We start from the raw sequence: 19,534 nt of genomic DNA on the forward strand, positions 1-19,534 counted from the left end.
GGTGAGGCGAAAGAATCGCTGGAGCCCAGCAGGTCGAGGCTGCAGTGGCCGGGAGCGGCCACTGCACTCCAGCCTGGGCGACAGAGTGAGACTCCAACTCAAAAAAAAAAAAAAAATGTAACTGATCATGAAATATTTTGGTTCTGAACTCTCCTTTGCCACAGTCAAAATACAAAGTATTCATCTTGATTACAAGGCCTTAAATGATCCTGCTGCTCTCTGTACTCTGCTCTGGCCACTCTGGCCTTCTTGCTGTTCTTAAAATACTCAAACTCAACATATATTCCTGCATTAAGGCCTGTATAAAACTTGCCTTTCACTTGATTTTTTATCAAAAACATCCTCTCTTTAGTCACTTTTCCCTTATCCAGCTTTATTTTTCTTTGTGGTACTGACACACTATAGCACCTGACATCTGTTCCTTTGTTTTCACTAGAATGTAAGCTATATGAAGAGCCATGGGTTAGTGCTATTAATTGCCTTGTCTCAGAGCCTTGAAGAGTGCTTGACATATAAAGTATTTGCTAAATGAATGCATATGTCAGATTCCCACTAGGTGGGGACAGACCTAAATAAATATCCATCTTGGCTGGGATCTAGTCTTAGCTTGATTCTTTAATGCTTGATCTTTTTTAAATTTAAGAAAATATAGCCAAACTACTACAGAAATAGAAAATAGCTAGATAGATCAGGTAATTTTTAGGTTAACGACCATGTTTTTATGTGATATATGTGGAGCCGGGTGAAGTTTTCTAGTTATTCATTGCCTTTCTGGTTACTTGTGTTATGTCACTTTCCCTGGCTACCTACAAACCAGGAGTTTGGAGATGGGTAGATTATTCTGTTAAGGTATACTGAGGGTTTTAGTTCAACTGCAAGCTTTCTATATTCAGATGCTTGATTATTACTGTCAGTTGATAGCTGTTCATCTGAATTGTAATAGTTTAGGAACATAATGACACCTAAATGTCCTAAAGTTGGATTTATGCAAGTCACTTTATTGTAACAGATGGTGTTTAATAAGTTTTGGACACATTTAAACCTATTTCTTCAGCTGGGCTCGGTGGCTCAGCCTGTAATCCCGCGCCTTTGGGAGGTTGAGGTGAGTGGATTGCCTGAGCCCGCAGGTTCGAGACCCGCCTGGGCAGCGAGACCTCATCAATCAAAAAATCAGCCGGGCGTGGTAGCGCATGCCTGTAATTCCAGCTACTTGGAAGGCTGAGGTAGAAGGATCGCCGGAGCCCAGCAGGTCAAGGCTGCGATGGCCGGGAGCGGCCACTGCACTCCAGTCTGGGCGACAGAGTAAGACTCCAACTCAAAAAACAAAAACAAAAAAAACCTATTTCGGTGTTGTCCTCATAGTCCAGGGTTTGAGTGTGGAACCTTTATGTAGTTGGTGCTGCCATGACTAGCCTACTTATAGCTCTGTGTTTAACCTACTTTGTTAATCCTTTTCTTCCCCAGAAATATCTGAAGCAATGTAAAATATCCCTTAGATTAGAAATAGTGTGGGATAATGAAAGACTTGAATATAGGAGGCCAGAAATCTTGATTACGCCAATAACTCTGACCTAAAAGTTCTAAATTAGTACTTTAAAACTATATATTGGCCAGGCACGGTGGCTCACAGCTGTAATCCCAGCACGTTGGGAGGGCCAAGAGGGAGGATTGCTTGAGGCTAGGAGTTTGAGGCCAACGTGGGCAACATAGCAGTGTGTGTGTGTGTGTGTGTGTGTGTGTGTGTGTGTTATATAACTCATGTCTTTTTTAGGACTTGGCTCCTTATGTTCCTCTCTTGGTTTCCTATGTTAGGTTTGATTTGTAAAATCCTTCTGTCTCAGATTTTAGAGCTGCTTTGATATCATAATGTTCATTAAGTCTAATGTATTTATTATAGGGTAAACTGGTCCATGCTAATTTTGGCACTAAAAAAGATTTTGAAGATTTACAAGTTCCTGTGAATGGATCTGTAGTGATTGTCAGAGCAGGGAAAATCACCTTTGCAGAAAAGGTAAGTATGAGTTATTAAATATAGAATCTTGGTATCTTATTCTTTAGTTAAATGATATTTCTTACTATTCTTACATCCTGAAAACCAGCAGTCTTAAACTCTCATGTCTGATAATATAATTTATTTAAATTTTTTAAACTTACATTTATTATAATTTATTAAAGTGCTCAACAAATCAAGTAAGTTCCAATAATCTAATCAGAAATATGTAGGTGAAATATGTAGGCAAATTGCTGTTTAACCCAATTGTGTATATACAGAATTCAGTTATAAGCATATTTTATAAAAATGAAAATTAAAAGCAAAAGCTACACAGGGACTAGACTGGAAGAAATGAAAAGACAATGGTTTTTTCCTGTAATTAAATGAGTTAGTTTTCAGGGAAATATCTTTTTTCTAAATGTATATGCTATTTGAAACATTTGGGAGTACTCTATTAATCATTTGTCTTTTAACATAAAGTTTAGGATGTATTCTTCTTGGTTTTGTATGATCAGACCTTCGTTTTCTTTAGGTTGCAAATGCTGAAAGCTTCAATGCGATTGGTGTCTTGATATACATGGACCAGGCTAAATTTCCCATTGTTAATGCAGATCTTTCCTTCTTTGGACATGTGAGTTATTTCTTAAGTCAGTGAGTTTTTGAGTTCTTGAAATTATTATTGGATTCATCTACATTAGTAGAAATACAATTATGCCATCATAATATACTCTTTCTAGAAGAGTTTTAGCAGTAAGCATTGACTTTGAGGCCTTATTATTGCTTGTTGCTAAATGTACTTTATCAGTAGCGCATTGAATTGAGAATTTGACATATGCCATATGAAAACAAGAATCACATATTGTAGAGCCACTCAGACTTTGAAACTTCATGTTGCTAACCTAAACCTGAGCTGTTGTTTGTATTAATTAAATCTGAAGTGCATGATGGAGTTAATTACTCTTTTGTTTTACTAGGCTCATCTGGGAACAGGCGACCCTTATACACCTGGATTCCCTTCTTTCAATCACACACAATTTCCACCATCTCGATCATCAGGATTGCCTAATATACCTGTCCAAACAATTTCCAGAGCTGCTGCAGAAAAACTGTTTGAGTAAGTTTTTATTTGAAAGCTGTCTTACAGGGTGATGTTTTATTTATTTATTTTTATTTTTTGAGTTGGAGTCTCACTCTGTCACCCAGACGGGAGTGCAGTGGCCGCTCCCGGCCACTGCAGCCTCGACCTGCTGGGCTCTGGCGATCCTTCCGCCTCAGCCTTCCAAGTAGCTGGAACTACAGGCGTGCGCTACCACGCCCAGCTAATTTTTGATTTATTGTAGAGATGAGGTCTCGCCAAGTTGCCCAGGCGGGTCATGAACCCAGGGTGATGTTTTATGATTGAGGAAGAATGATAATATGATTTGATAGCTGGACTCAGTGGCTCAGCCTGTAATCCCGCGCTTTGGGAGGCTGAGGTGAGTGGATAGCCTGAGCCCATGGATTCGAGTCCTTGTGCAATATTCCTGGCGTAGTTTTTGCTTGAGTACTTCCTATGGTGAAGCACTTTGTTGCCTATAGCAACCTGTTCAGTTATTGTAGAAAATCTGATAGAATTCATGTTGAGCTGAAAATCTTATTCTTTTTAACACCCACTTATTCTGGATTGTTTTCTTTTTAGCAACACAGAATGATTCAGTTACCTTGCATTCCTTGTATATATAGATTGAATATCCTCAGTTATCACAGTTTCTAGGTGCCCTTTTTTTTTTTTGAATCATGGCCTTACTCTGTGCCCTGGCCTGACTGAGTGGTACAATCATGGCTCACTGTGCAGCCTTGAACTCCTAGGATCAAGTGATCTTCCCACTTCAGCCTCCCAAAGTGCTGGGATTACAGCTATGAGCCACCGTAGCCAGCCACCAGATACTTAGTGATCATGCCACTGCAGTTTAGCCTGGGTGACAGAGTGATACCCTGATTCTAAATAAATAAAAATAGAACTCAGTTTGATTAGCGTACATATAATTAATTTTTATCTTGATGTGGCACATTTCCGACTTGGTATTGTTATGGAATGGAGATCTGGTTTAAAGTGTTCACTTGCAGCTGGGCTCGGTGGCTCAGCCTGTAATCCCGCGCCTTTGGGAGGCTGAGGTGAGTGGATTGCCTGAGCCCGCGGGTTTGAGACCCGCCTGGGCAGCGAGACCTCATCTCTATAATAAATCAAAAAAGCAGCCGGGTGTGGTAGCGCATGCCTGTAATTCCGGCTACTCGGAAGGCTGAGGCGGAAGGATCGCCGGAGCCCAGCAGGTAGAGGCTGCGGTGGCCGGGAGCGGCCACTGCACTCCAGTCTGGGCGTCAGAGTGAGACTCCAACTCAAAAAAATAAATAAATAAATAAATAAAATAAAGTGTTCACTTGCTGTGTGGCATGGAACAAGTTACTCTAACCCCACTGATTTTTTTTCTTTAAGTTAATTGGATGGCTAAAATATATTCTACTTAATAAAGTGGTTGATCTCAGAAGAGCATCTGTACGTGAGGGGTTTGTAAAATACAGTGAGACTGTTAATAATGTTAAGAGGCATTTGTAATAAGTGATTCTTATTGACTCATACCAAACTTAGAATCAGCTAATTCTACCCACCACCTGCAAGTCTTTCCTAGTCTATGTGGCTAACCCCCCATCTTAACTTTTTTTTTTTTTAGATTAGGAAATATAGTTTATTTAAAAAGTAAATTAGAGAGAGAAAGAGGAGATTCACCTCCCCAAGGCAGGGAAAGTGGCCAAAGCTAGGAAGCATGGTGACAGCCATGGCTCAAAGAGCACGTGGCCATACCAGAGTCTAGTAAGGCAATGGCCAACTTTTTTTTTTAATTGGAGTCAAGGTCTCATTCTGTAGTACAGGCTAGAGTGCAGTGGCATATTCACAACTCACTGCAGCCTTGACCTCCGAGGCTCAAGTAATCTTCCTGCCTCAGCCTCCCAAATAGCTAGGGCTACAGGTACACACCGCTGTGCCCAGCTAGCTTGCTGATTTTTTTTTGTAGAGATGAGGTCTCACTATGCTGCCTGGGCTGGTCTTGTATTCCCACCTTGACCTCCCAAAGTGCTGGGATTACAGGCATGAGCCACCATGCCCATCCTGACCAGGAATATGTTTTTGTATCTGAGATAAGAATGTACGTTACCCTTATTAGTGGAGAGGGTTGGGAAACATGGAAACATATTAAAGGGCTGGGCATAGTGGCTCACGCCTATAATCCAAGCACTCTGGGAGGCAGAGGTGAGAGAATTGCCTGAGCCTATGGGTTCGAGACCAGCCTGGGCAACTTGGCAAGATCTCGTCTTTACAATAAATTTAAAAATTAACCAGGCATGGTGGTGTACACCTGTAGTTTCAGCTACTTGGAAAGCTGAGGCAGAAGAATCACCTGAACCCGGGAGGTCAAGGCTGTGGTATCTGTGAGCAGTGTGCCACTCCACTCCAGCCTGGGCGACAGAGTGAGACTCCAACTCAAAAAATAAATAAATTAAAATATTTTAACGGACTTCTATATACAAGACCTCCGTTCTGAGTTCATCTTTGGTATGTATTTCAAATGTAAACTACTAGGAGGGACCCCAAAAAACCGCAGAATTATATTTTGGAGGGTGAGCCCCTTATAGTACAGGCTTCTCCTTTAGACAGGTGTTCAGGGAAGCTGTGGGTATCAATGCACTGGCTAGCGTTGTCATGAAAGGCTGCATTTGGCTTCAGTTAATTTTTTTTGGAGATTCTTTCAGTGTGTTTGCCCATTTCATGATGGGTGATTTATACAAACAACCTGCCCACTCTGTCCTGAGTGTTCAGCAGTTTTTGACCAAAAACAGCATGACTCTCGTGCCCTACCCTCCCTATTCACCTGATCTCACCCCAAGTGACTTTTTTTGTTTCCCTGGATTAAAAAAAGTCCTCAAAGGGAAATGTTTTGCTAATGTGGAAGAGGTGGAACAAATGGGAGAGGTATTAAAAGGCATCAAAATTGATGAGTTCAAAAACTGTTTTGAGAAGTGGATTAAGTGTCTTGATAAGTGTATTGTGTCAAATGAAGAGTAATTTAAAGGTGACTGAAATTTAAATATGTAAGAGTAAGTACACAATTTTTTTTTTTTTTATTTATTTATTTTTTTTTTGAGTTGGAGTCTCACTCTGTCGCCCAGACTGGAGTGCAGTGGCCGCTCCCGGCCACCGCAGCCTCGACCTGCTGGGCTCCGGCGATCCTTCCGCCTCAGCCTTCCAAGTAGCTGGAATTACAGGCATGCGCTACCACGCCCGGCTGATTTTTTGATTTATTGTAGAGATGAGGTCTCGCTGCCCAGGCGGGTCTCGAACCCGCGGGCTCAGGCAATCCACTCACCTCAGCCTCCCAAAGGCGCGGGATTACAGGCTGAGCCACCGGGCCCGGCTCACAATTTTTTATAAGTAAATTTTCTTTTTTTGTATAGCTGTGTCTCTGGCAGAAAGGCATACATCAAATGAGGATACATTTTTTTAAAAAACATTGTTGAAACTAGGAAGTAACTCATGATTTTCAAATAAATGACTGACTGCAAATCAAAATAAGACACAAATGGTTGACCACTAGGGAGTACATTTTATATGTCCTCTTTACCTAGGACTTGACAGAAAACAGGACAGATTTTATAATCCTGGTTAAGTAATAATAACTCAGCTCTGATGCTTGCTTTCTACTTCTAGAAATATGGAAGGAGACTGTCCTTTTGGTTGGAGAACAGACTCTTCATGTAAACTGGTATCCGCACAAAACAGGAGTGTGAAGCTTGTTGTGAAAAATGTGCAGAAAGAGATAAAAATTTTTAACATCTTTGGAGTTATTAAAGGCTTTGTAGAACCAGGTAAAACCTTTGTTAGCTTTCTATTTTCCTTGCTATTCTTAAAGATGTGGTACGAGAAGGAGGGAATACAGGAATGATGGCTTCGGTTTGGTTTTGTAAACTATTTAGGTGTCAGCTTTATTGGTAGGTCATAGGGTCTCAGCAAATTGACTTATTAAAAACTGACCATTAGACTAGAAAAATTTTTAAGTTAGTGACTAGACCGGTAATAAGCAAATTTCTTAAGGGAGCAGATAAACACTTTACAGGTAATAGTCTCTTTTGTAACTGTTCGACTCTGCTGTTGTAGCATGAAAACAGACATTGGTAATACATGATGAAAGGGCGTTTGGCAGTCCCTGGAATAGACTATTTTAAAATGCAATCAAATAATCATCATTTATTCAGAAAAACCCTTGGACTTAAGTTGCTTATTAAATAGTGAGCCCAAATAAGTAGTCAGTAAGTACATAATTGATAATTAGAGGAAGATTACTGCCAGGTACTATGGTTCATGCCTGTAATCCGAGCACTTTAGGAGGCCAAGGTGGGAGAATTGCTTGAGCCCAGGAGTTTGAGACCAGCCTGGGCAATAGAGCAAAATCTCATCTCTATAAAAAAAAGTAAAAAATTAACCAGGTGTGATAGCCAGCTACTTGGGAGGCTGAGGTGGAAGGACTGCCAGGAGGTTGAGGCTCCAGTAAGTCATGATCATGCCACTGCACTTCAGCCTGAGCAATAGAATGAGACCCTGACTCGGAAAAAGAAGAAGATTAGCAATACTATGAGGGAAAAATAAGGATTGATATGGTCATATGAATTTTTAAGTCCCAGAATACTAAGTCAGTTCTGAGGTAAGGCTGTTTTATCCTTAATATATATACTACACTTTTGCCCTTCTACTGAGGTACTTTCTTTTGAAAAAAATTAGAAGCTGATTGTATAAATTTATCCTTTTTTTTTTTTTAAGATCGCTATATTGTAGTTGGGGCCCAGAGAGATGCCTGGGGTCCAGGAGCTGCCAAGTCCAGTGTAGGAACAGCTCTCCTCTTGAAACTTGCCCAGATAATCTCAAATATGGTCTTAACAGGTAGAGTACAAATTTTGAGATCTTTGAATATTTATGTGCTACATACAGCTCTGGGTGTTATATGACTGCTCACTTGTGCCTGTATGCTTATTAGGGGTTTTCTTATGCTAGACACTGAGTTCTTAAATACGAGGCAGATTGTCTTTTGTTGTAGATGCCTTTTGACTTTAAAACAGCTTTCCATGAAATATATTCACTGCCTGGCAATGATCAATTTCTTTGAGATACTGGAAAGTGTTAATGAGCTCTAATTTTTAGTTTGTATCTAGAATGATAAGACAAATCTAACATAGTCCTTAAGAAGTTTATTGGAAAGCAGTGGCATACCTATAAGAGGGGGGACCCAGAAAGTCCTGAACTTATCTTTTGAAGGCCAACCCCTTGTAGTACACTCAGAATTTGCTCCTCTGGATCAACCAGTCAACCAAAGTTTTCTATCTGGAAGTTTTGAGAAGGTTGTGTCCTGATTTGTGGAAGAAACGTCCCAAGTTGTGGTAAACAGGTGACTGGTTCTTCCGCCATGACAATGCACCTGTCCACACTGTTCTGAGTGTTAAGCAGTTTTTGAGCAAAAGCAGCATGACCCCTGTGCCCCATCCTCCCCATCTGATCATCCCGAGTGACTTTTTTTTATCTCCCTGGATGAAAAAATTCCTCAAAATGAAATGTTTACCTGTGTGGAGGAAGTGAAACCAAAAATGGCAGAAGCACTTTTAAAGGCATCAAAATGAATGTGCTCAAGAGCTGTTTTGAGCAGTGGAAAAAGCGACTCCATAGATGTGTTGCATCAAATGTAGAGTACTTTGAAGGTGACTGAAGTTTAAACATGTAAGAATAAATACACAATTTTTTATAAATAAATACCGTTTTGGGGGGTTTCCCCCTTGTATACTAATGTGCTAAGGCCTAGTCACTGTGGTAATTTTGTTATGTTTATTTTCAAGCCTTTCTTTTATGGTACTTGCTATTCTTCCTCATCCACCTACACGCAAAGCCACATCATGTTTTTGAATTGGGTTATAGGATTTCTATTTTATAATTGTTTTTAAGAATTCAGTGTTTTGAGTGACTTACCTCCATGTAAATTGTTCTCAAAGGACATACACATAATGCTTACACTGTGTTTTCAAATATCTCTTGGGCTAGAAGTTAAAGGACTCAAAGAATGGAATTGTAGAAGGGTCACTACCAATAAGCTGGTTCCTCCTGTGTACTTGGAATCTTATTTGCAGTTGATCTCCTTTCTTGTTCTTTGTGGATTACTTTAAAAACTTATTCCTATTCTTTTACTGTTCTTTCATCTGGAGTCTTAGAATAATATTTTTGAATCTGCTATCTTGAGTTAGATCATTTGATCCATTTTAAGTCAGTTGCCTGCCTATGACCTTTCCCAAGGTAAGCTAATTTTTTGTTCTCTTTCAGATGGATTTCAACCCAGCAGAAGCATTATCTTTGCCAGCTGGAGTGCTGGAGACTTTGGAGCTATTGGTGCCACTGAGTGGCTAGAGGTATTATTTATGTACCATCCATTTCCAAAATAGGCATCTGAACTTATATTAGCTTAAGCTGATCTCCAGAAACCAAACTCTTTTAGGTTTGATTATACGATTTTTATTTTGTATATTTAGTTTCAGTAGAATTCAAATTTCAAAATGAATCCCTAATAATAGCTATTGTATATGATAAACAGATGAAAACATATTAATTATATTAGTATTTTTCCTTCTCTTCTAGGGATACCTTTCCTCCTTGCATCTAAAGGCTTTTACTTACATTAATCTGGACAAAGCTGTTCTTGGTAACTATCCTTTTCATTAGCTGTTTATCAATTCGGGTAAACAAAGCAATGGAAGGAAGTTTTCTCTTTTTTTGGTGTGTGTGTGTGGTTTTTTGTCTCTCTCACTGGTACACCGTTGTGCACATGCAGGATTTGTTTTCTTTTTTGTTTTGCCTCTGCCTCACAACAGTGTAAGCTCCTGGAGGAAGGGGTTGTCTATTGTCTTCACCTTTTTAATATTTCCAGAGTCTAGTACAGTAGCTGCTGTGAAATTGAATGACCTTATCATCCCAGGGTCAGTTCAGACCCAGTCATCAATATGGAGATATTAAGGTTGGGAACGTGTGGGACTGTCATTTTCCGGTTAAGAGACCTGGGCATGTGCACCTTAGAAAACCCTGGGAAATGGAGTAAATAACATAATCACCCACCTGAGGAGAAAGAAGTCCAGCCTCTGCCTGTTAAGACCAGTTCTTTCTCCCAGGCTCTGGATCCCATCCCTGCCTTCCTCCTCTGACATTTACTCCTTCAGTGAAATTCCACTCTGCTCTTCTCCCAACCTTCCCTTTTTCCCCCTCAACAATAAAACGAATTTAAACCCTATCTTAGACTCATATCTACAAAACACAAACAAAAATACATCACCTCTCCTTAGTTCCCAGGTTCCTTTCTAGCTACCATCTTATTTACTCTTTGCCTCCACAGCAAAATCCCCAAAACTGCCTGAGCCATCTTGGTTTCTTGATCTGTTCCTCCACAGCAATGATTTCTGCCTCATGATAGCCAATCTCATGCTTATCTCACTCCCGCTCTGCAGCACTCAACCCTAATAACAGACACTCTGACCATGCCACCTTTCTTGGCCTTCGTGATGCCATTCTGGAAGAAAACTTTCAGAAACAGCACTTACTGTCCTTTTACAATTTACATTGGCCATAACATAGATCAAAAGATTGCATTAACTCTCTTAAATGTTCAGTCAGGTTATAGAATAGGCATAGATTGCCTTGTCAAGGATATTGGTTCTCGATGTGGTTTCCAGATTATTAGCATCAGGATCACCTGGGAACTATTACAAATGCAGATTTCGGGTCCACCCCAGACCTTTTGAGTTAGTAACTGGAAGATGAGTCCAAACAACTTTTAATGAGCATTCCAGCTGCTTCTGATGCACTCAAGTTTTAAAACCACAAGTCTGGGCTATATTTTAGACTAGAAGGAACTAAACCATACCATTTAGAATGGTACTTCTAGAGACTAATTTATATTCTGTGGCATCACTGATAGAAATAATGAGCAGACTTCTACAAGAGTTTGAATCTAAAATGCAAATGTAGCTGATGGATGAACTGAGAATAGTTAAATGTCTGCATTGGGAAGATGAAAGAGTTAGAATTAAATCTTCATTAGTTTAGTAATCCCCCTGTTGTACCTGTGCAGCAGAATGTACTGAGTATAGCAAGCTTGCTAGAGCTGGCAGATGGCTGCCCCATACTGGGTAAACCAAAAAGGTTAAGGGAAAAAAAAAAAATCACAGTGTTAATGATGGAGTAGGCTATGTATGTGCGGGGGCAGAGGATGTATGGGAAATCTGTTCCTTCCTCTCAATTTTTCCATGAACCTAAAACTGCTCTTTGAAAAAAAAGACTTAAAGCAAGTCACTGGGTTTAAAGTATGCAAACTCAAGGAGTAAGCCTCAGTTGAGTCAAGTTAGACAGTTGCTAAAGAACTTGACTCTGAATTACTTTGTCTACTTTATTAGTTAGGATAGTTTTTGTATAGGACCACTGATCTAGGTTACTGTCTTCTTGTTTGTCAAGTACTTTTGTGAGAGAAGTAGCAGTGTAAAAATATTAGTCTAGAAAAGGGGCAATGATAAAATTATGTCTTTGCAGGCACCAACAACTTCAAAGTTTCTGCCAGCCCACTGTTATATACGCTTATTGAGAAAACAATGCAAGAGGTAAGTGTATACCTAATTACCAAAATGTATAAATTTATCAACTTTGCATAAGGTAAAACTATTATCAGTAACCAATGATAGGAATTTAGAATAAATTCTGTAGCAGCAGCATTTAAGCCATACTCCTGTCTTATTGATCCATAGTATCTTGAGCCATGTGAGGTAAGGGCTCCAATCTGGAAAAGTATGTAGTCCATTTAGGAATGTATAACAATACCATGAGGCCTGAACTGCAATGTAGCTACCCACAAGGGATTGTCTATAGAGTCAGAATGTTAAGAAAGGTTTAAATGAACTTGAACTACACTATTCTAAGACTTAAATAAGGCCAGATGAAAATATTCATTGGATAAAAACAGATATATTAGTGATCAGATTTTAAATAAAGGAACACTTGGAAGAAAATATTTGCCTAATGGGTTTAGAGGCTATATATTGGAGTGATTAAAGTTGCAGAGAAATGTCAGATAGTAGACCTTGACCTTGGTCCCATCAGATAGTAGGTTTACAGTAAGTTCCCTACGTACGAACCTTTAAGTTACAAACTTTAATAATGCACACCTGCTTTTTTACATATTATTTTTCTCCACCAGGTGTCAGTATAGCCGTTAAATGCATACAGTAGTATATAGCCAATTATGTTAGTTAGTTACCTAGGCTAACTTCATTGGACTTAAAACAAATTGGACATACAAACGTGCTCTTGGAATGGAACTTGTTTGCATGTTGGAAACTTCCTGTATTATAGAATCTCAAGCAAGGCAGTAATGTGTTTGCCAGTTAGACTGGTGATATAAAATGTACTAGAAGGAAGAAACCAGAAACAAGATAGTCATATAATAAAGGTTATGAGAGGGCTTTTAAAATTGTGATTAAGCTACCTTTAAAATGTTCATTAAGCAGAAATACATTTTTTTCTCATCATAAACTAAATGAACTGACAGCATGAGCCTAGGAAGTAATGACTTAATAAAGTTGAGATTGTTTTAACTGTCTTGAACATTTTTTCAAGAAGTAAAATATTATAAATGTAGAGAAACATGTTAGTGACTAACCTGAATAAGTTCAGAATGGTTAGTTTTAATAATAAATTAACTTTTTTTTTTACAGGTGAAACATCCAGTTACTGGGCTGTCTCTATATCAGGACAGCAACTGGATCAGCAAAGTGTAAGTTGAGAAAAGTGAATGAACACGCTAAGAGAAAAGGAGAATTGGCCAGGTGCAGTGGCTCATGCCTTTGGGAGGCTGAGGTGGAGGATCGCTTTAGCCTAGGAGTTCCAGACCAGTCTGAATAACATAGCAAGACCTCATCTCTTTAAAAAAAAAAAATCAACAAATTAGCTGGGCATGGTGGCATGTGTTTATAGACTCATCTACTAAGGAGGTTGAGGTAGAAGGATTGCCTGAGCCCCGGAGATTGAGGCTATGGTAAACCATGATCGTGCCATTGCACTCCAGTCTGAGTAACAGAGTGAGACCCTGACTCAAAAGTTAAAAAAAAAAAAAAAAAGGTAAAAAACCAGAATTGTTCAGTAGCATGCTACTATACTAGGTAGAGATATAGACCTAACTTTGCAGTGAGCTTACCTATACCTACAAAGATTCAATTTAAGAATTTATTGGGGGTAGGGGCAGGGCTGCATGATGTTCAGAAAACATTCTAAACTCACATTCTCACTTTCCTTGCAGTGAGAAACTCTCTTTTGATAATGCTGCCTTCCCTTTCCTTGCATATGCTGGAATCCCAGCAGTCTCTTTCTGTTTCTGTGAGGTAAGTCTAAAAAATTCTAAGCCATACTATCTGTCAACTTAAATAACAAATGGAAGAGAGGCTCTCTAAAAGAAAATGTCTTTGGGAATAGAACATTGTGATGGGAATTTGCATGTCATAGTAACCTATGTACATATTCAGAGAGATAAAGAAAAAGAAAAGGTTTTTAAAGGAAAAATGAAGAGGATTACATAATTGTTTTGAGATAATATTTCTTAAATACCAAATCATTAACAAGGGTAACACCAGGCTGAAATTGGACAGGTAGTTACTGGGCAGACATTTTTACAGAACTATTTTTTGTGTGAGGTTGCCATGGTCTTTGCACAAGGTTGCAGTTTTTATAGTCTTATGTGATAGGTTTTGTTATCAGGCATACAAGTGAGAGAATCCTCTCTTCAGGGTCTTCCCTGCACTATTTGTCAGGGTTTTTTATTTTTTTTTAACATTTGTGACTCCATTTTTATTTTGACAGCTTTCATATATCTTAAATCCTCTTATATCAACTTTTGAATCTAAGTTTCTTAGGTGCATAAAATGTTTTAAGAAGTTATACACATAATTATTTCATTGCTCCCTTATCAGTCTTAACATAGGCTTGTTATCTCAATTAGATTAATTAGCATTTGCGTTTATTGCTAAAACATCTTCAGTAAAATGAGTTTTAATAAGTCTTAATTTGAGTGATTGAGTAGCTACTGGCTGCCTGTTGGACAGTGCAGGTAAAGATGTTTTCACCAACCAAAGTTCTGCCCAACAGTGCTGTTCTAGATACCTGTTGAAATATGGTTCTAAATGTTTGTCCAGAGATCTTAGCCTCTTGCTCAGAGATTATGGGTAAAGGCACAAAAGGTGAAAGGTCATGAGACAGGACTTGAACTGATAAAGTTGTAGGGAAACCAGATTGACATGTACAAGGAAGAGTCAGAAGACAGTAAACCGAATGAAGAAGGCCTCTGTGCTGAAGTGCTAGAGTGGAAAACTGGCCCTATAGTTGGGTCTTGTGAAGGTGAAGAGATGCTAGTGTTAGTATAGAGGGCCAGGGAACACTTTGGCATCAAATTGTTGATCCAGTAGAGGCTAGATTCTTTAATCACTGGGTATTTTAGCTAGAACTAAGATGAGAAAAGTTTGAAGTGCAGAAGTGATGAAATGTCTGGATTTGGAGGTGAACATGGCAGGTTATTCTCTTGACCTTCTGCCAGAGTAGCAATGTGAATGGTTTTGGAATAGCTGGTCATGATGTCTAGCACATTAGGAGGAACTGGGTGTCATGTCCTGTGATAGAAGGAACTTAATAGATGATTTCTATTGACCTTCAGACATCATGTTTCTTAAAAACTTCAAATGTAGTTTGAGATGTCAAAGCCTATCAAGTGCTGCTTAAGAGGTACAGTGAAATACAGAGTCTGGAAGAAATGAATTGAGGTAAATCAAAGAATTGTCAATGAGATTGTCACCAAGTGCAATGATAGGGAATAGAGTTGAAGAGTAAGAACTAGTTGCTAAAGTTGTCTAATGAAGGTAGAGTGTTCTACACCTGGAAGAAAGTAGTCTCTCTAGTAGTAGGTTATATTTAGAGGAAATAGCAAGAGTGATCTTTGTAAACAGCAAATATGAGACAAATTTGGGGTGGGAATGCGTTGGAAACAAGGGAAGAATTACAGTAACTATTGATTTGTGAAGCCCGAATATGAGGCTTCTCTTCTTATAACCCTCATGAGTACAAGTACCCTGGCTTTGTTTTCCAGGACACAAATTATCCTTATTTGGGTACTACCATGGATACTTATGAGGAACTGATTAAGAAAATTCCTCAGTTGAACAAAGTGGCACGAGCAGCAGCAGAAGTGGCTGGGCAATTCATTATTAAACTTACACATGATGTTGAATTGAACCTGGACTATGAGATGTATAACAACAAAATACTTGCATTTGTGAGAGATCTGAACCAATTCAGATCAGACATAAAGGTGAGCACTAATTGAAATTATATTATTAATGCTGAAGTATCAAGAATTTTGTAGTGTGATGTTTAGCTGTTCCTGGGGGAAGGATATGATTGGTATCCAAAGTAAATTTTAAAGTGAACCAGGGTTAAGATTTTGCTTAGAATCTGTAACTCATTTGAAAGAGAAATTAACAGACACTGAGTTATGGACCTAGGATAGACCACAGCAAATATTTGGGAATATTCACTGTGTTAAGTTTTCTATCATTCATGTATTCCAGACAACCCATAAATAGGACACCAGATAAAAAGATCTCAACTGTGAGTTGGCTGTATGACTTTTGGATACAATGTGGAATGAAAGAGAGTGTAGTCAGTAGTTAGAATTGTATTTCGTGCTGGTACTGTGTGTCTTATATTCAGACATTCACTTGAACTAAACTGATGTGTGGTGGTGTGTGTCTGTAATCCTAGCCGCTCAGGAGGCTGAAGCTGGGGAGGGTCACTTGAGCTCAGTAGTGCAAAACCAGCTTGAGCAACATAGTGAAAACCTTGTTTAAATAAATAAATGAGTGAATAGATAAATAAAACAAATATTATCAAGTGGTTTTTAGCTAGTTTTATGGTATTCAGGGTTGATTTAACAGGTCTCTTAATTGAAGCAAATCTCTGGTAACTGAATCTTAATTATTATATCTTTATTGAAACTAATTGTAATTGTTCAGAAAATGAAACAGTTATTTACCAGATGGAAATATCTAGATTCTGAAGTACATTGAAGCAGAATGTTGGAGGTTTTCCCGCATAAGGAATTAAACTGGAAAAAATATAGTCCATAGGGCTATCTTCTTTCTTAATAAGTAAATGATGTTCATTTCTTGAAAGTAGCTTTCTCATGAGGCTAAGAATAGATGATTGTACTATCGCTGAGCTCATGTACAGGTGCTTAAGTCTAGCCTTTTGAGTCTTGAGCTTATCTGTGAGTCATTTCCTTATAGCAGAATCTTCTCAGTGGTTACACCTGAATTAGAAAGGTATGTAAAATAACATCCTTGGAAATACAACTTCTAATAGTGAATTTAATATCTTTCTATTTCAGGAGATGGGCCTGAGTCTACAGTGGCTGTATTCTGCTCGTGGAGACTTTTTTCGTGCTACTTCCAAACTAACAACAGATTTCAAGAATGCTGAGAGAACAAACAGATTTGTCATGAGAGAAATCAATGATCGTATCATGAGAGTAAGTAAACTCTTAGAAAGGGGAAGTATGTTGAAGTTTGAATTGGTAAATCTTGCATTTCTACAAAGTGGAGTAACTCTTGGAGCCTAGACTTCTTTGCTGCTTTAGGAATTGAGCACAGATTTTTTTTTTTAAATCGGAGTCTCACTCCATCATCCAGGCAGTGACACGCTCGCGGCCACCACAGCCGTGACCTGCTGGGCTCAGGCGACCCTTCTGCCTCAGCCTTCCAAGTAGCTGGACCCACAGGTGTGTACTACTATGCCTGGCTAATTTTTTTATTTATTGTACAGACTAGGCCTCACCAAATTGTCCAGGCTAGTCTCGAACCTCTGAACTCAGGCAGTCCTCTTGCTTCTGCCTCCCAAAGTGCTGGGATTGTAGGTGTGAGCCACTGTGCCTGGCCAAACCTTAACTATTTTATTCATTTGGTTAGAGGAAATAGACTTGTTGCAAGCCATCCATTTATGTACTCCAACCAATTAAAAAATCTGAATACAATTTAAGTTTACTTTTACAGTGGGATTGACAATTTGCTTTAGAGCTTTAACCTTAGAAGATTAGTTCTCATTATTGGTAAATTCGAGAACATGTTAACATTTGAAATGAAAACAACAGTTGTTTAACTATGTTGGATTTTTTTTCTCCCATAGGTGGAATATTACTTTCTCTCACCCTATGTGTCTCCAAGAGAGTCTCCTTTCCGACATATCTTCTGGGGCTTTGGCTCTCACACTCTGTCAGCTTTAGTAGAGAACTTGAAGCTGCGTCAGGAAAATAACGGTGCTTTTAATGAAACACTGTTGAGAAACCAGTTGGCTCTAGCTACTTGGACTCTTCAGGGAGCTGCAAATGCCCTCTCTGGTGACATCTGGGACATTGACAATGAGTTTTAAATGTGATACTCACAACTTATGTAAGAAAAGCAGGGTAGTCTGGTTTTTAGACTTGTGCTGGTTGTGCTAAATTTTCAGTAGGGCTACAAACCCTAATGTTGTTAAAATTCTATCCAATCATCTTGGTACTACTAGATGTCCTTTTAGGCAGCAGCTTTTAATACAGGGTAGGTACCTGCACTTCGAGTTAAAGTGAAGAACCACTTTAAAAATGTTCATGATGGAGTATTTTCTCTGATTATTTCTAGAATTGTAAGTGCTTTGTAATGGTAACTGCCTCTTTCCTGTTATAATTTTGAAAATGTCAGAACCAGTTACATGAGCTATTGCTCTAAATCCTAAGGGCATGAGCTAGTATCTTTGGAGGTGGGAGAAAGAGGTTGGTACCTGTTGAAGGTTTGAAAGTGGTAGCTTAGTGTGATCCTCCACCTTTATTTGATGCTAGATAGGAGATACCAGGTTGTAAGACCTTTCTCCAAATGAGATATATGCCTTTTCATGAGGACTCAGCTGGTTTCCACATTCCTGAATGAAACAGTTAACTTTCAGAAGAGATGGGTCTGAATTAGAGGTCTTTCAGCTATATACAATGAGGTTCAACTGTTTATTGCAGGAGTAAGGCCTTAATGTGTTAACCTCAATGTTATTTATGAAGAGAGGAGACCAGAAGCCAAAGACTTAGAATCTTTTCTTTCCCTCTGTCCCCTACCCCATAAGCCTTTGTTTAGTTCTTTGTTGTTTTTGTTTTTCCAAAGTATTTTGAAAGAGAACCAGTTTCAGGTGTTTAATTACAGACTCAGTTTGTCAGACTTTAGAGAACACACTGCCAAATTTTGGCCAAAGTGTTAATCTTTTGGGAAAGCTTTCTATCATTTTGGCACTGAGATATTTATTGTTTATTTATCAGTGACAGCGTTCACTATAAATGGTGTTTTTTTTATAGAATATAATTATCGGAAGCAGTGCCTTCCATAATTATGACAGTTATACTGTCGTTTCTTTTGAATAAAAGCAGCATCTGCTAATAAAACCCAACAGATACTGGAATTTTTGCATTTATGGTCAACACTTGAGGGTTTTAGAAAACAGCCACCAGCTAAATAAAATTATAAGCTAAGTTTTGGAGAAGAATAAATTTAATTAAGGGTTGCTAATCAAGTTAGACTTCTATTTAGCTGACCAGATAAAAATGTTAGTTCTCCTAAATTCAATGAATTGTGACCAGGTTATAAATAAAAGTCACTTAAAGGCTGTGGTAGTACTCATAATACAAAATTTTACAGCTGAATTTATCCAGGGTATAATTCTGATTCCAACTTTGCAAAATTTCCAGTACCTTTGTCACAAACCTAACACATTATCGGGAGCAGTGTCTTCCATAATGTATAAAGAACAAGGTAGTTTTTGCCTACCACAGTGTCTATATCGGAGACAGTGATCTCCATATGTTACACTAAGGGTGTACGTAATTATCGGGAACAGTGTTTCCCATAATTTTCTTCATGCAATGACATCTTCAAAGCTTGAAGATCGTTAGTATCTAACATGTATTTCCAACTCCCTATAATTCTCTGTATTTTAGTTTAGTTACAAAAACATTTTATGGTCATTAAGCATTTGGTGGGTAAATTCAACCACTGTAAAATAAAATTACTTCCTTCAGGATTTTTTTTTTTTTTAACTCAGCATGGGTGTTTTATTATCTTTGTGGTTTCTCCAGGTCTTCTGTTTAGTGGGATAGTAGCATACATTTATAATGTTTGCTGTTGACAAATGAATTTAACTTTATCCCCTTATTTGCATGTTACCTCCTATAAACTTAGTTCAGGCAAATTTTAATCCAGAATTACCTTCTGGCTTAAAACAGGGGAGACTTGTATAGGAGCTTTGCGGGGGTGGGGAGGTGAAGGGTGCAGGGAGGTGAAGTATGCAAAAATATCTTTGATCATGTCTACCTACCCATTAGTATATGG

At 38.6% G+C, this 19,534-nt stretch overlaps 1 protein-coding gene across 1 annotated transcript in view; it reads left to right on the top strand.

The window, feature by feature from the left end:
- The window catches only part of TFRC (transferrin receptor), a 29,714-nt gene extending 11,843 nt beyond the window's left edge, over window positions 1–17,871 (top strand). Inside the window, exons 7-19 of the mRNA XM_021715638.1 lie at window positions 1,898–2,011; window positions 2,526–2,624; window positions 2,968–3,107; window positions 6,735–6,892; window positions 7,842–7,961; window positions 9,384–9,469; window positions 9,696–9,759; window positions 11,634–11,701; window positions 12,812–12,870; window positions 13,393–13,474; window positions 15,226–15,447; window positions 16,525–16,665; window positions 17,319–17,871. Coding sequence (XP_021571313.1) covers window positions 1,898–2,011; window positions 2,526–2,624; window positions 2,968–3,107; window positions 6,735–6,892; window positions 7,842–7,961; window positions 9,384–9,469; window positions 9,696–9,759; window positions 11,634–11,701; window positions 12,812–12,870; window positions 13,393–13,474; window positions 15,226–15,447; window positions 16,525–16,665; window positions 17,319–17,561 — 1,596 coding nt within the window. The 3' untranslated portion in view covers window positions 17,562–17,871. The remainder of the gene's footprint in view (window positions 1–1,897; window positions 2,012–2,525; window positions 2,625–2,967; window positions 3,108–6,734; window positions 6,893–7,841; window positions 7,962–9,383; window positions 9,470–9,695; window positions 9,760–11,633; window positions 11,702–12,811; window positions 12,871–13,392; window positions 13,475–15,225; window positions 15,448–16,524; window positions 16,666–17,318) is intronic.
- The last annotated feature ends 1,663 nt before the right edge of the window (window positions 17,872–19,534 follow it).

Source organism: Carlito syrichta, unplaced genomic scaffold, assembly GCF_000164805.1.
Source record: "Carlito syrichta isolate Samal-C Ts95f unplaced genomic scaffold, Tarsius_syrichta-2.0.1 Scaffold307240, whole genome shotgun sequence".
Taxonomy (NCBI): domain Eukaryota; kingdom Metazoa; phylum Chordata; class Mammalia; order Primates; family Tarsiidae; genus Carlito; species Carlito syrichta.